Source organism: Tasmannia lanceolata, unplaced genomic scaffold (assembly GCF_043159265.1).
Source record: "Tasmannia lanceolata isolate RefF3 unplaced genomic scaffold, GAP_Taslan_0.1 ptg000008l, whole genome shotgun sequence".
Taxonomy (NCBI): Eukaryota; Viridiplantae; Streptophyta; class Magnoliopsida; order Canellales; family Winteraceae; genus Tasmannia; species Tasmannia lanceolata.
Window position 1 is genome coordinate 14584528 of NW_027518685.1, and position 14162 is coordinate 14598689.

The window sequence follows — 14162 nt, forward strand, 5'->3', positions numbered from 1 at the left end:
AAATTTAAGATTTAAACAAAAATAATAATAATTTAAACAAGACTTGGATTAAGTTAGTGCTTTCCAAATGACAAAGAAATGGACATGGAATAACAAGATAGTAGCTTGAAAAGATGATTATTAAAATAGTGGGCCCCACCCATCATAACATGAAGTGTAAATAGTGGGCCTGTTTACATCAAAATATGAGATGTGTGGGCTCCACATTATGCGTGGGATAGGGGAAGATGGTGGGTCCACCTATCAAAACATGAAGTATAAAATCGTGGGCCTCAACATGCGATAAAAACTCAACTGCCCCCATTGGCTGCAGCCTGCGTGCATTTAATAATACCAATGGGGCCGCCCTTGGGATTTGCTAGGCAATTTCCTACAAGCCCTCAATTTTGCAATATATAGAGAAGTAGACACAATATTACTCTCACATCCATTGAGAGATGAACAAATACTTTCTTGTTTTCTTCATATGCTGCTTCTCCATACTGCCTTGCAACCAGGCAGCAGACACCCTCACTCCAAATCAATCGATTACAGATGGGCATACCCTTATCTCTCAAGGCAAGATCTTTGAGCTGGGATTCTTTGACAAGGGGTACACTGATGTGTGTTATGTCGGAATTTGGTTTTTCGACCGAAACTCGATTAATCCCTATTGGATTGCCAATAGAGAAAAGCCAATTCCTACCAGGAATGGAGCTTTCGCCCTCCAAAGTGACGGAAATCTTGTGGTCTTGGATGAAAACAAAGTCACCATTTGGTCAACAAATGTATCAGCTGTATCAAGTACTATTTCCCCGATGGCAGTGCTTATGGATTCTGGAAATCTGGTCATAAGACAAGGAAAGAGAATTTTATGGGAAAGCTTCGATCATCCATCTCATGCGATGTTCCCTGGTATGAAGATCGGGAAGAATCTACGAACTGGAGAAATTAAGAAGCTCACATCGTGGACAGATAATAGTGATCCGGCTGCTGGAATTTTTGAATTCGGCATCGATCCTCAAGATTTGAACCAGTTCTTCATCTGGCGAGGGTCAGTTGCATTCCAGAGAGTGGCATTCTGGAACGGAACTTCGTTTGTTCTTAATCTTGACCCCTATAATGGCAAATGGAATGTTGTCAGCAACAAGGATGGGATTTATTTAAACTACCAGGCGTGGTACTCTTGTACAGTACTTGTGATGGAAGCAAATGGCACTCTCACTTGGAATGACTTCGAAGATGGTCCGATGTTTGTAGAAAAGCAAGAATGCAGTGGATCCAATATTTGCGGTGCTTATGGGAGCTGTAATGAAAATAACTCCCCTGTGTGCAAGTGCTTGCCGGGCTACGAGCCGGTGTCACCTAGGCTTTGGGATTCAGGGGACTGGAGCCGCGGTTGCACCCTAAAGACGCAGTTCCAGTGCAACAGCACAGATGGCTTCTTGGCTTTGAGGAGGGTTAAGATCCCTACTGGATTTGCAGATTTCAGTAGTAGTTATGACTGCAGAACGAGTTGCCTCTCAAGCTGCGCTTGTACTGCATATGCTACTGCATATGCTACTGCATATGCTACGCATGCGAGTGGTAACACTTTTATTAAGTGTGGAGTTTTAGATGGGGAATTGAAGGATGTTCAGGACGAAGCTGAGCAATACGAGGCGTGGGACCTCTACGTACGGGTTCCCAATTCCCAACTACTAGGTAACACTTCTATTTCATGCTTTCCTCCTCTCATCTCTTTATTCCTTCTTCATTCTTGCAACATGTTTATGCACTGAAACTTTTCGAATTGAAAACTTTAACGGAAAACAGGGCACATCGAGAGCAAAATATGAATGGAAAAGTAACAAAATTAATATATATAAGAACATAAACAAATTAATATATATCCTTTCTATCACTATTATGAACATTGTTCGAATACAATAATATTTAACTTCAAAACCACTTTCATGTAAGATAATATACAGATCCGAAGAGGCAGAATAATTTCCCTTGAGCCTTGTTAGTGTTACTTAAGGGTGGAAATTAAGGTCACTCTATCTTCAGTTTCATTAATTCAGTCAACAGTACAAGTCTGTTGGGATCTTCATCCCCATTCACAGCGAATCCAATCGCGCACTCAATGAGAATTCAGGTACACACATTTCATAACAGTTATATAGGTACTATCATGCATTCTCCTCTGTTTCCAGTTTTCATGTCCAATCATTTTTACCAGTATTGCACGAGGCAGTTTTCACCTCCATCGGATCAGCCTCCCTCTCTCTCTTTCCTGAAGGGTGAAGGGCTGAGATTAATCTCATTAAAAAACATGTGTTTAATCTCAGCCCATCGCTAAAAAATGATGGACTGAACAAATTATTTATTAATGGAGCGCAGCAATGATTACACTCTTCTGCGATAGTCACTACCCTTAGAAAGATTTACGGGTGCCGGTTTACATATATTTCAACTTGTGGGAGACACATTTAAGCTCAACGGAGGTGAAAGAACCTCATATTGCATTCCATAATTGTTTGGGTATGCAAATTTTTAGAAATTTGAGTGATGTATGATGATCGAGAAGTCAAAATGCTCATATCATGAAAAGAATAAATTATAAATAAATCAATAAATAAAGACATCAGTAGTCTCAAAACTTGAAAACTCAACTCAAGCTAAAATGATTAGTTCGAGAATGCAAAAGCATAATTTCCAATCACACAGAATGCCTTCTAGATCAATTCTTAAAAATTCGCCCCTCTTGCAGATAATACAGGAAGGAGTTGCCAAAATTGTGGAACCAATATCATCCCCTATCCTTTAAGCACAGGACCTGATTGTGGGGATCCTACCTACCGAAGTTTCCAATGTGATATCAACACTAGCAAGCTTCACTTCAATGCGCCCGATGGCTATTCGTATGCAGTTAACAACATCAACCCAGAAACTCGGAGATTCGTTATACAACTGAATGACACAAGTATTTGCTGGAAACCGGGTTTCCAACGTAATGATTTGCATTTGAACGACAGCCTACCATTTCACCTTACCAATAGTAACACTGTTTTGTTGCTCAATTGCTCCACACCACCACCCTCACCGACCTTCAATTGTTCTTCTTCTAGTGTGTGCCGGAAGTACACAGAGGAAGCAACTTGTTTTGATCAGAGGAGGTGTTGCAGTTATGCCGTTGGAGGTTCATCTACAACAACACATGTATTGGGAATTTCAGCCTATAACTGCATTGCTTACACCAGCATCGTTAAAGTGAATTTATCCCAACCTGCAAGCAGTTGGCAGGAAGCGGTCGAGATCGAATGGTCGCCTCCACAAGAGCCGATATGTAATACCTCAGAGGATTGTGAAGCTTGGCCACATTCAAACTGTTCGTTAGATAAGACTGGAAGGAAAATGTGCATATGCAATCAGAACTTTCGGTGGGATCCATTAGCTATAAATTGCACATCAGGTAAGTACCAATATGAAAAAGAATCATTCAATGATTAGCCATTTTTACGCTTTCTGGTAAACCTATAGGGGTGATTCTAAGACATTAGTGAACATATAGAGTTTACCCATAAAGGTTAGACCAGGATGTTCTTCCTAGCATGACTTTATTATTAATGTAGGGAGAATCATATCCTGTATTAATCTTGATTGCCTTGTCATAAACAAACCTTTTACACAAACAAAACGAATAAATAGTCTGTGTATACCCCAATAAGCCCCATTTGATCTCAATTAGATGGCACAAATATAGGGCATAATTCAGAATCAACCATTTTTTATAGTGATTAGAATGTGATAACTAGCATTCAGACTTATCATCAGATCAATCTTATTTTAAATGATGACTTGATGAAATATTTTTTTCACTACGCATAAGGTAATGATATTATCCATGCAAAAGGTAGTAATAGTAAGAAGAAGCCATCAACAACGATAATCACAACAACAGCCGCTATAGGGATTCTTTTGATGATACTAGCCTGTTGTTTCTGGAGGATGAGAAAAGGTACATGACAAAATTGTGAGTTAACCATCTCAGACATTTATAACTTAAGACTACTAACATCTTGATCTTAATTTTTACACAGGAAACAGGGAAATTTGTTCAGAAACACCATTATTTCTACGTTCCGAAGACAACTTACACCAGAAGAACGGTATAGAAATACCCTCTTTTGAATTTGAAAGCATAGCAGCTGCTACTGAGAACTTCTCGGATGAAAATAAGCTTGGACAAGGGGGGTTTGGTCCTGTATACAAGGTAACATTTTGTTTCTTGAACCTTATTATTTCTATAAACCCCTCTCCTTTAGAGACTGATCCAATCCTTGTTAATTAGCATTCCCATATGGTTAGGGGTGAAAATTCAGCCGGTTATTAGGCTTACGACCATGCTTTTTCCTTGGACAACTTTGGGGCTTTTCTGATTCTTTTTTTTATCCAAGGGTTGGTCTGGACCAACCTAAAAATTCTGTCCCCATGTATTTTTTATTGTATTTGTGGAGTCTGGTTTGCAACCACTCCCCATATGATTAGATAATCCTAACCCCTTAATCTATTTCCTGGACTTGATGGAAGGATATATATCTTTACAGGGTAAGTTGTCCGGAGGGCAAGAAATAGCTGTCAAAAGACTTTCTAGGAGTTCTGGACAAGGCCTAGAGGAGTTCAAGAATGAGGTTACATTAATTGCCAAACTTCAGCACAAAAATCTCGTTAGGCTTATAGGCTATTGCATTGCGGGAGATGAAAAGATTCTATTGTATGAATACATGCCTAACAAAAGCTTGAATTACTTTCTCTTTGGTGTGTTCCTTTACCTGGAAAAGTTTGCATTATTACTAGATGTTTATATTTATCAAGACTACTCTTGACCTTTTGAATTTCAATGGGAATACTCGCCAGATGCAAATAGACGTGGGTTGCTGGGTTGGGACCAACGATTTACCATCATTATGGGAATTGCTCGTGGAGTTCTCTATCTTCATCAAGATTCTAGATTGAGAATTATTCATAGAGATCTGAAAACCAGCAACATTCTTCTAGATGAGGAGATGAACCCCAAAATTTCCGACTTCGGGATGGCAAGGATCTTTGGAAGAAATCAAACTCAAGAAAATACTAATAGAGTGGTCGGAACATAGTAAGTATTGCATACTCAATCTAGTCATAAAAACATATAATTGTTTTAGGGAAATGATATCTGCGCCAAAGTGTTTTGATAAACATGCGCTCCACTTGTCTGTCGTGTAGTTTTAAAGGGATTTCAGAGGATATTACGGTTCTCAAAAAGCTCTTAAAGCCCTTTAAATACTGCACGACAAACAAGTGGAGCGCATGTTTATCAAAACACTTGGGCGCTGAAATCATTTCCCAATTGTTTTAATCATATACGATTTCTAGAATATATAGATTGTGCAGCACTTGCAACTAATATAATATCAAAGGGCCTAATTTTTTCACATGTTTGAATGCAGTGGTTATATGTCTCCTGAATATGCCTCCCATGGGCTTTTCTCATTGAAATCTGATGTATTTAGCTTCGGGGTGATCTTACTTGAAATTATCAGCGGAATGAAGAACACAAGTTTTTCTCATTCCGAGAACACTTTGACCCTTCTTGGACATGTAAGTATTAAACTATTGTACATACAAATCTTCTTGTGATTTTATGATCTCTCTTATTGTATATCAACAAAGTTGAAGATGATTTCAGGCATGGCAAATCTGGAAGGAAGGCAAGGGGTTGGATTTGGTGGATCCATCATTAAGAGAGGCATGCAATACAAGTGAGGTGATGAAGTGCATTCATGTTGGACTTTTGTGTGTGCAGGATGATCCAAGAGATCGACCAACCATGTCTTCGGTTGTTCTTACGCTGGCTAGTGAATATACAAATCTTCCCATACCTAAAAATCCTGCTTTCATTGTAAGAAACATCTCTGATCCAACTACTTCTGAGAAGCCTGGAGCAAGTTCTCAAAATGTTGTAACAATGTCTACATTGGAAGCTCGGTAGTGATTAGGGTTTTAACAGCATCATACCTCGAATGCTAATCATCCTCCTTCGGATGGAATCTGACAGTAAAGTGTTAATCGACCTTATCAATGATAAGAAAGACGCACCTTGGTCCATTAAATTTTATTGGCTGGAGCTTATTCACTTATCTAGGAGCTGAAACTGCGGATTTATTATATGCTTACAGAGAAGCCAATTATGCTTGTGGAAGTAGAAGTAATATTTTTAGATGTTGCAAGGATCCATAGACTTGATCTAAGGGTAATATTTAATGTGATGCTTTGGGAACTCCTAGCTTTCATTGTAAGTCCAGTTTCCTCTTCGGTTTGGAGGTAAGGTGATATGCCCTTCTTGTAATTCCTTTTACATATTAATAAAACCAGTTGAAAAATGCATTTGCAACTAAGAGATTTTACAACATGGTTTAATATCACTGCCAAAAACTTGTTTTACAAAAATTATCATGATATCGATGAATTAAATGACAACTGCTATATTCTAATTTTTATATCTACATAGCACTACAAAACTAATTTTTACAAAAAATTTCATGATATCAACTACTATATTCTAATTTTTATGGATATGTATGATGGAGAAGTAACTAGGAACTACGGATGGCATGTCTAGTGAGTTTCCAATTACAATAGGACTGCACCAAGGATCAGCTCAAAGCCCTTATCATTTTATGCTAGTTATGGATGAACTTACGGAGCGTATCCAGGATGAGGTGTCGTGGTTTATGTTATTTGCAGATGACATAGTATTAATTGACGAAACCAAAGCAGGAGTTGATGTTAAGTTAGAGTTATGGAGAACTACTTTGGAATCCAAAGGTTTTAGACTGAGTAGGACTAAGATAGAGTATATGGAGTGCAACTTTAGTAATGTAAGGAAGCAAGGCGAGGATGTAGTAAATATGACTGGGCAGGAGGTACCTAAGAGGGATATCTTTCGCTATCTTGGTTCAATCCTACCTAAGGATGGAGAGATTGAAGAGGATGTTAACCACAGAATAAGAGCAGGTTTGTTGAAGTGGAAGCATGCTTCAGGAGATCTGTTTGATCGTAAAATACCTACCAAGTTGAAGGAAAAATTTTATAAGACAACTGTGAGGTCAGCCATGCTGTATGGCTCAGAATGTTGGGCCACCAAGAAGCAGCATGTGCATAAGATGAGTGTGGCAGAGATGCAGATGCTTAGATGGGATGTGCGGCCACACAAGATTAGATAGAATTAGAAATGAAGACAGCCGTAAAAAGGTGGGGGTGGCACCAATTGAGGAGAAGATGAGAGAGCACTGCTTAAGATGCTTTGGGCATATCCAACGTAGGCCTTTGGATGCTCCGGTAAGAAGAAATGACTCGTGCCGAGTTCATGGAGTAAAAAGAGGTAGGGGCAGACCGAAAACAACTTGGGTAGAAACAGTGGGGAAAGACTTGATGGGTAGGAACATAATAGAGAACATGACCTTGGATAGGAGAGAATGGAAGAAACTGATCCATGTAGACAAACCCAACTAGTGTCAGGTTTTAGACTTAGTCACATTGAGCCGAGTTAGATTCTTTCACCTTCTTCATGAAAATTTTCTAAAGGATTCATTAGCCGACCCCAACTAGTTTGGGACAAAGGCTCAGTTGAGTTGAGTTGAGTATAGCTAAATTTGAATAATTTTAAGAGTAGCTATTTAGCAAATTTTCTAAAGGATTCATTAACCGACCCCAACTAGTTTGGGACAAAGGCTTAGTTGAGTTGAGTTGAGCTAAATTTGAATAATTTTAAGAGTAGCTATTTAGCCGTGGATTATATTTTACTAAATGAATACCCGGAGGGTAATGAAGAAAGGGGAAAATACTAACCTTTGCGTTATCAAAGTCTAGATATCCTGTTACATCTACTTCATTCAATATAAGAGAATCTTCACTACATGGGAATATCATAATATCATCATAAGAGATAAAAAGAACAGATATGAATTTAAAATAATCATCAAAAATCATTTCTTTAAAATGTTATCTATTACATCTAAATTGTAACTAATTTAAAGTTAATGTAAAAATACAAGTTTAGGAAGAAAGTTTCTTATATTTCCCAAAGCATAGCACCTCTGAGAATCTTCTAACAGCAGCACAATCTGCATAACAACAGTGTTTGGACCACATTGTTTGGGAATACATCCATGCCTTTGCAGCCTCTCCAAGAGATCGGAAGAAGGTCTATGAGGGAAGAAGGTCTGTTAGGAGGTGCTTTGTGATATAAGATTGATTGATACCTGATGGCAGACAGGATCGTTCATCAAATGTAGCCGTTATTCAACTATGGCCGTGATCGATCAAACAACGGCGCCAATACTATTTCTAGTAGGCCATCTAGCAGTTTGTCCTTGACCACCTCAGCTTGCTGAGAGAAACGATCTTCTGAGCCTAAAAGATTTGAAAAATTAGTCACAAAAATGACCCTCAGATTAACAAACTAAATGAGCATCGAAAGTTCATTAAAGCAGGCAAGTGAAAAACAGAGACTGATATTATTCCTAATTAGTTACAAAGTTGAGAACCAAAATAAAAGAATCAGAATATATAGGTATTATTCTGGCAAATCAGATTTGCATGCCCTAATTTTTGCATTCATGAAATCCTTCGTTCATTTTTTAATAATATATAGGTTATATATGTAACTGCAATATTTGTGGGACCGGCCTTACTGCTTGGGCGTGCTTCTAACTTCATTATTTGGCGAATTTCTTTCATTGCATATTATTCTGGTGTAATCCACCTACAAATCCGAGGATCGGAAAATGACTTGCACTTCTTTTCCACACGAATTGACATCCGATGGGGATCGACAAGAATTGGCACCTAGGTTAGGGCCTAGGACCCATGGATGACTATGGCATGGCCCACGTTCCCATTAGTTGGGCTCGTCTCCTGATTACAGTGAGGGAAGGTGTTAGGCACCGTCCCCTTCCTGGAAAATCCAGTCTCAACACCATTGTTTTGGCAATCAAGATAGGTAATCATGAGTGAGAAGGGATAAGTTAGTGTAATCACTCTGGGTGTTGTGACTACTATTCTCAGAGGTGCGACTTTTTAGTCACAAACCCAGCATGGTCTGGGACCAGCAATCATGTCCTTAGAGAATTGCACTCCGAATTCTCAGAATCTTGTCATTCCGGACTTTCCATTTTGACCTTCCATTTTGACCGAAACTTTATTGTAGAAGAATGAGCTTTTATCAACTGAATACCCCTTTCACTGGATACTAAAAACAGAGGCGAAGAGGACTTGTGACTGGAGGTCTTTGTGGGTTGCAAGTCCTTAGAAAAAAGGGAGAAGAGAACTTAATACAAAATCACTTCATGAACTGACCCATGGTTGAACTTCGGAAGCTTGTGGAGATCCCTAACAGGCCATGGAAGTGTCTGTTCAGATAAAAGTAAAGAAAAGATACAGATAACCATAAACTGAATCCATCGAAAATATAGATCATCAATCAGAGAGGGAGGGGGTGAAGAGAAAAGAAACTCCAAGAAAGAGATAAGAAAGAAAAAGAATGTTACCCTTGCTTTGCTCCCAAGGTCCATACCATATCCATCTATCAAATCCAAAAACAAACATAAAACAAGTAAAAAACTCCACTGAGCAAAAAAAAGTACAGGAGCAGAACAAGAACCACAAAGACGAAGCTTTCTACAAAACAAGAAAAGCAGGAAATGAAAATAGCATAAAGAATATGCCCAAATAGAGATAAACAACATACTCATGACAGAGAACATCAGAAACAAATCCTCTCTCTCTCTCTCTCTCTCTCTCTCTCTCTCTCTCTCTCTCTCTCTCTCTCCATACAATCAAAGAATACGTTTTGAAAAGACAGGACTTCACGTCCATACAGAATACAAAGACTCATAAAATACTGACATCAATTTATGATTGAATTAAATGAAATGATCTAATCCAGAAATTACTAAAATCATTATGCACAACAAATCATTTAGCCTGCTTAAGTATAATATCCAAAGTACCACGTACCAATTCATCAAATTTATTATCAATTGAGAACTATAATGGTCAATAATACTTTTGCCCTGCAATTCTCATTTCTTCATACCTAGATATCTCATAGAATCTTCTACTAAATGATAAAAATTTATAGCAATTAATATATAAATACGTTGGATCTTATTGACTAAGGTCTCACTCATTAAAATTGTCAAAGAAATGAAAAATATATCAAAAGAGGAATGCTAGACTCACAGGAGCCCTTGCAAAAATATGGTAGAAGGGCTCTCCCTCAATTTCCATTTATGACAGTTATGATTGTAATTTTATGTGCCATCATAAATGGAAATTGACCAATGGGAGAGCCCTTCTACCCTTTTTTTGCAAGGGCTCCTGTGAGTTTAGCATTCCTCATATCAAAATGTCCTTTTAAATTTTTATTTAAGGGAGTTTAACCCATTTACACTTCAAATTTATGAAATCTGGAGTCTCCCTGGACTAAAACAGAGGAAATAAATATTAAAAAAGAAACAGACAGCACTAAAACAGTGATAAAAGCTGGTCTCTAAAAATTTACACCAACATATGTGAAAATGCTCACTATATTTTTATGAAACATAATTATGAAAACCTGTCTGAAAAACAGCCGAAAGGCCTAAACCATGTCGAACTTGTTTCAAATGAGAAAGTCTGAAATGTGATATGGTAGAGCCTAAGGAGTTCCAAAACTATGTTTTTTTGAAACATAATTATGAAAACCTGTCTGAAAAACAGCTGAAAGGCCTAAACCATGTTGAACTTGTTTCAAATGAGAAAGTTCGAAATGTGATATGGTGGTAGAGCCTAAGGAGTTCCAAAAGTATGGTAGAGACTGAGTTCCAAATTAGTATCCAAAAACAGCTGACAACTTCTCATGGCTCCATTCCATGTATATGCAACATTTTAATATGGCAAGCATACTATCCATACTTTTGATGGATTTATTATAAAGCAATGGCCCTTTAACAACTTATTTTGAGGGCTCCTAGGAGTAAGATTATTTAGAAAACTAAATGTTCTACTGGAGGAACTTCATAAATGGAGCAAGGAGGTGTTTGGCAACCTAAGAATGAGAAAACGTGAAATGTGAAGCCAAATTTTCAATTTAAATGCTCGGAGTAGGACAACTCCCTTTTACTTAAAAAGGGGGGCTAGGGAATCTATGATCTGAACTGCTTTGTGTGATTTATAAAAAACCTATTGCAAAAAGAGATTTAAAGTCTCTTAACTTTCGCTCTTCTCATTTGTCTTGACCATCTTGGTCGCAGGGTTATTTCTCCTTTTTCGTAATAGCCACCACCATTCAGAGAGAGAGAGAGAGAGAGAGAGTTGAAAGTGTCAGGGCTAGCTGATGGTGGCAAGAATGTCGTGTATGTTGACAATCTGGGCTAGAAGACAGTCTATCATTGTGGATGGTATTTGGATTATAGAAAAACATACCAATCACCTTGATTTATAGCGTACCACATGCAGATCTGATGGCCACCAAGAGTGTGTCCAAAAGGAAAAAAAAACATATTTCAACACAATTTTGAGAGCAAGCCACATAATGCAAGGGAGCTGTGAGGAGAAAAATTTAACAGTCCGATATTAGTGCAGTGTGTACTGGAAAGGCTAACCGTATTATGTGTGACGGGGTGTCTTTCATCCTTGACATTCCATAACTACTCGACTGGGACTAGTAATAACTATAGCAACATTCTATTTTTTTTAATATTGTTATTAACATGGAGAAGACGACTTGGGTTCTTCTAACTAAGAAGATAAGGCACTGTGGCTGACAATGTATGTTGCTGGGGCAAATGAAAATCCTCCAAAGAATCCAAGTAGCCCCAAAAATAAATGGAAGGTTATAGCAATGAACATTGTAAATACTGCACCTAAAGAATGCAAGAAGATATTGAATGATATCAAGTAATCTTTCTGCTTATAAAGAATTCAAAATAAATTAACTAAAGGGAAAGAAAACTACCATCATATACAGAGCAAAGATATTGAACGAGAACAAGTAATATTACTGCTTATAAAAAATTTAAAACAAAGTCTTTCAATTAACATTTACATAGAGTACAATTAACGAAGTCTTTCAATTAACATTTATTAAACCCAAAGTAGTTACATAAAGAGGGAAGAGGCATCCCAAAAACCATCGATGTTATCGAACACCCGTATTACATTAGCCCCAAAATAACAAGGTAAAAGGAAATCATATTAAGTACTAAGTCTTTCAACTTGCAATTAAGTACTTAACCATAATGATATTAAATTTCACAGAGGGTAACAAATTATACTAAAAATTTAATTTTAGATGCCATTTCCAAGAAACTCATATTTTACAAATTTGTTCTCGTAAATTATTAGTGTTCCGAAGGTTGTTTCTTCTGTAAAATAATTTCCATTAGTGACACAATTCCAAGAGACACAGATTTAAATGTAGAATATGTTTCCTAGTGCCTTGAATATGGGACTTACATAGACCATATTAGGGATTCAAATCTGCAAGGTTTGCAGATCAAATGTCCTATTTCACACACCAAATCTCACATTAGAGAATTTATTAAGCTTGTTAAGAAATAGAGATAATTTGGTTCTTTAATTATCTACCTACGGAATATAGAGACTGGCAATGATTAGTCTAGCAATTAGTCCAGCAATAAGATCTCCTCTGAATTGATCATGATTGGTCCTTGAAAGGGTGGAAAGGGTCATCGGCAATTACCCGTAGAAGTGAATTCCCTGTGTGAAGAGAGCAATCTCACTTTATGAACAGATGGAACTTTTGTAAGCAAATAAGGAAACTGGTACTGATTATTTGAAATTGCAAACCCTTTCTCAAGAGGGAAACAAAGTACAAAGGAAACTGGTACTGAGTACTGAAATTAGATACCCTTTTTGTGAGAGAATCGATCGGAAGCTTTTCAAAGAAAAGAACTATTCAAGAAAGTTCTGCTGAGAACTTCATTAATAAAAAAAAAAGGAAAATAACAACCTTAAAAACATTTGGAATGTATAAAATCACTCGCGAGTTACCAAAACAGATTAAAAGATTCATAAGATGAAATTTAAAAAGTAAAAGGAAAATAGAAAATTCAGGTCTGAAAGATCCACACCTTCAAGAGAATGAAGCACGAAAGGTGAGTTTCACTTCTAAGAAACCGGAACCATAAAAAAAAACGATTGTTTACACCCATTTTTGGATTCGAAAATGGGTGGTTATTTGGAAATTCCCTCCTTGAGAACATGGGGTAATGGGGGGCGGCTACCTAAAGAAAGTTATAAAAAGAGACGTCTGTCTCCAAAGAAGTGATCCTAGAACCAAATCAAAACACGTCTAAGCATTTATCTTCTTAAATTTACTTTTCCGTGCTGTCATTTTCTTTTCCTAGTTGTAGATTGCCCGTTTGGATCAAAGAGCAATGGATTCATCTTCCAAGGTAAGCTTTTATCTTTAATTCCGGTTGTTTAGACAATCCGTTGGCCTGTTGGCATTTCATCTATCCCGCACTCCTTCCCATGCCGAAGAAAAAAATTGATCAAAACCCAGTCCTCAACATCTACAGAGCACCAACATCAGACCAAAATCCACGGGACGCCCTAAAATTTCTCAAATTTCTCAGCTCTGATCATGCAAAAGAAGAGTAAAAACCTAACAAGAAAAAGTTTCCGATCTGAATTAAAACAATCGACCGCATCAGAATTTCATTGCAAACCAATTGAACGCAATTTTTTTAGTATAGTCAATCGCATTTTGACGGAATTGAAGTACTACGGTTAGGGTTTAGAGTACCTGGTTTCCAAGCGAGGGAATGGAGAAGAGATGACACTTTTTCCTTTAGAGAAGCTTCTGATTTTGTTACAGAGATTAGGTTTTGACTCCCGACAGTGAAAAATATGCGTCTGATTTTGTTCCGTGAAATTGTACAGAGGACGGTCGGGCATGCAAGTGCAACCCAAAAATAAAGTGGGGCCCACACTTTATTTTTTGGGTGATCTAAACCATTCATTTCTTGCGCACCCACGTAGATAGGTTGTGCCCAGAAAATCTTCTCTGTGGGATGATCACAGCCCTCCGATCTGTGGAGCTTTAAAATTGATTGCCCGGTATAGAAACCTCTACCGCGAACAGGCTT

General features: G+C 37.7%; 2 protein-coding genes across 6 annotated transcripts; one reads left to right on the forward strand and one right to left on the reverse strand.

Moving 5' to 3' along the window:
- The first annotated feature begins 437 nt into the window (after window positions 1-437).
- On the forward strand, window positions 438-6406 carry LOC143884491 (G-type lectin S-receptor-like serine/threonine-protein kinase At4g03230). Its single transcript, XM_077388109.1, has 8 exons — window positions 438-1683; window positions 2735-3436; window positions 3854-3982; window positions 4065-4237; window positions 4572-4782; window positions 4882-5119; window positions 5454-5604; window positions 5693-6406. The coding sequence occupies exons 1-8, from the start codon at window positions 438-440 to the stop codon at window positions 5993-5995; spliced, it is 3153 nt and encodes a 1050-aa protein (XP_077244224.1). The 3' UTR covers window positions 5996-6406.
- Window positions 2569-14160, reverse strand: LOC143884494 (uncharacterized). 5 transcript variants are annotated; one of them, XR_013252933.1, is made up of 6 exons: window positions 13820-14160; window positions 9555-9589; window positions 9364-9416; window positions 8268-8418; window positions 3251-3334; window positions 2569-3169 (listed from the first exon to the last, which is right to left on the reverse strand). XR_013252933.1 is itself a non-coding variant. In XM_077388117.1 (4 exons), exons 1-4 carry the CDS (start codon window positions 14034-14036, stop codon window positions 8388-8390), a joined length of 336 nt encoding a protein of 111 aa, XP_077244232.1. In that variant the 5' UTR covers window positions 14037-14160; the 3' UTR covers window positions 2569-8387. The 5 variants fall into 5 exon arrangements, 1 of the variants encoding a protein (XP_077244232.1); XR_013252932.1 differs by having other exon boundaries at window positions 3251-3367; XR_013252931.1 differs by having other exon boundaries at window positions 3251-3367; window positions 8101-8418.
- Between the last annotated feature and the right edge of the window lie 2 nt (window positions 14161-14162).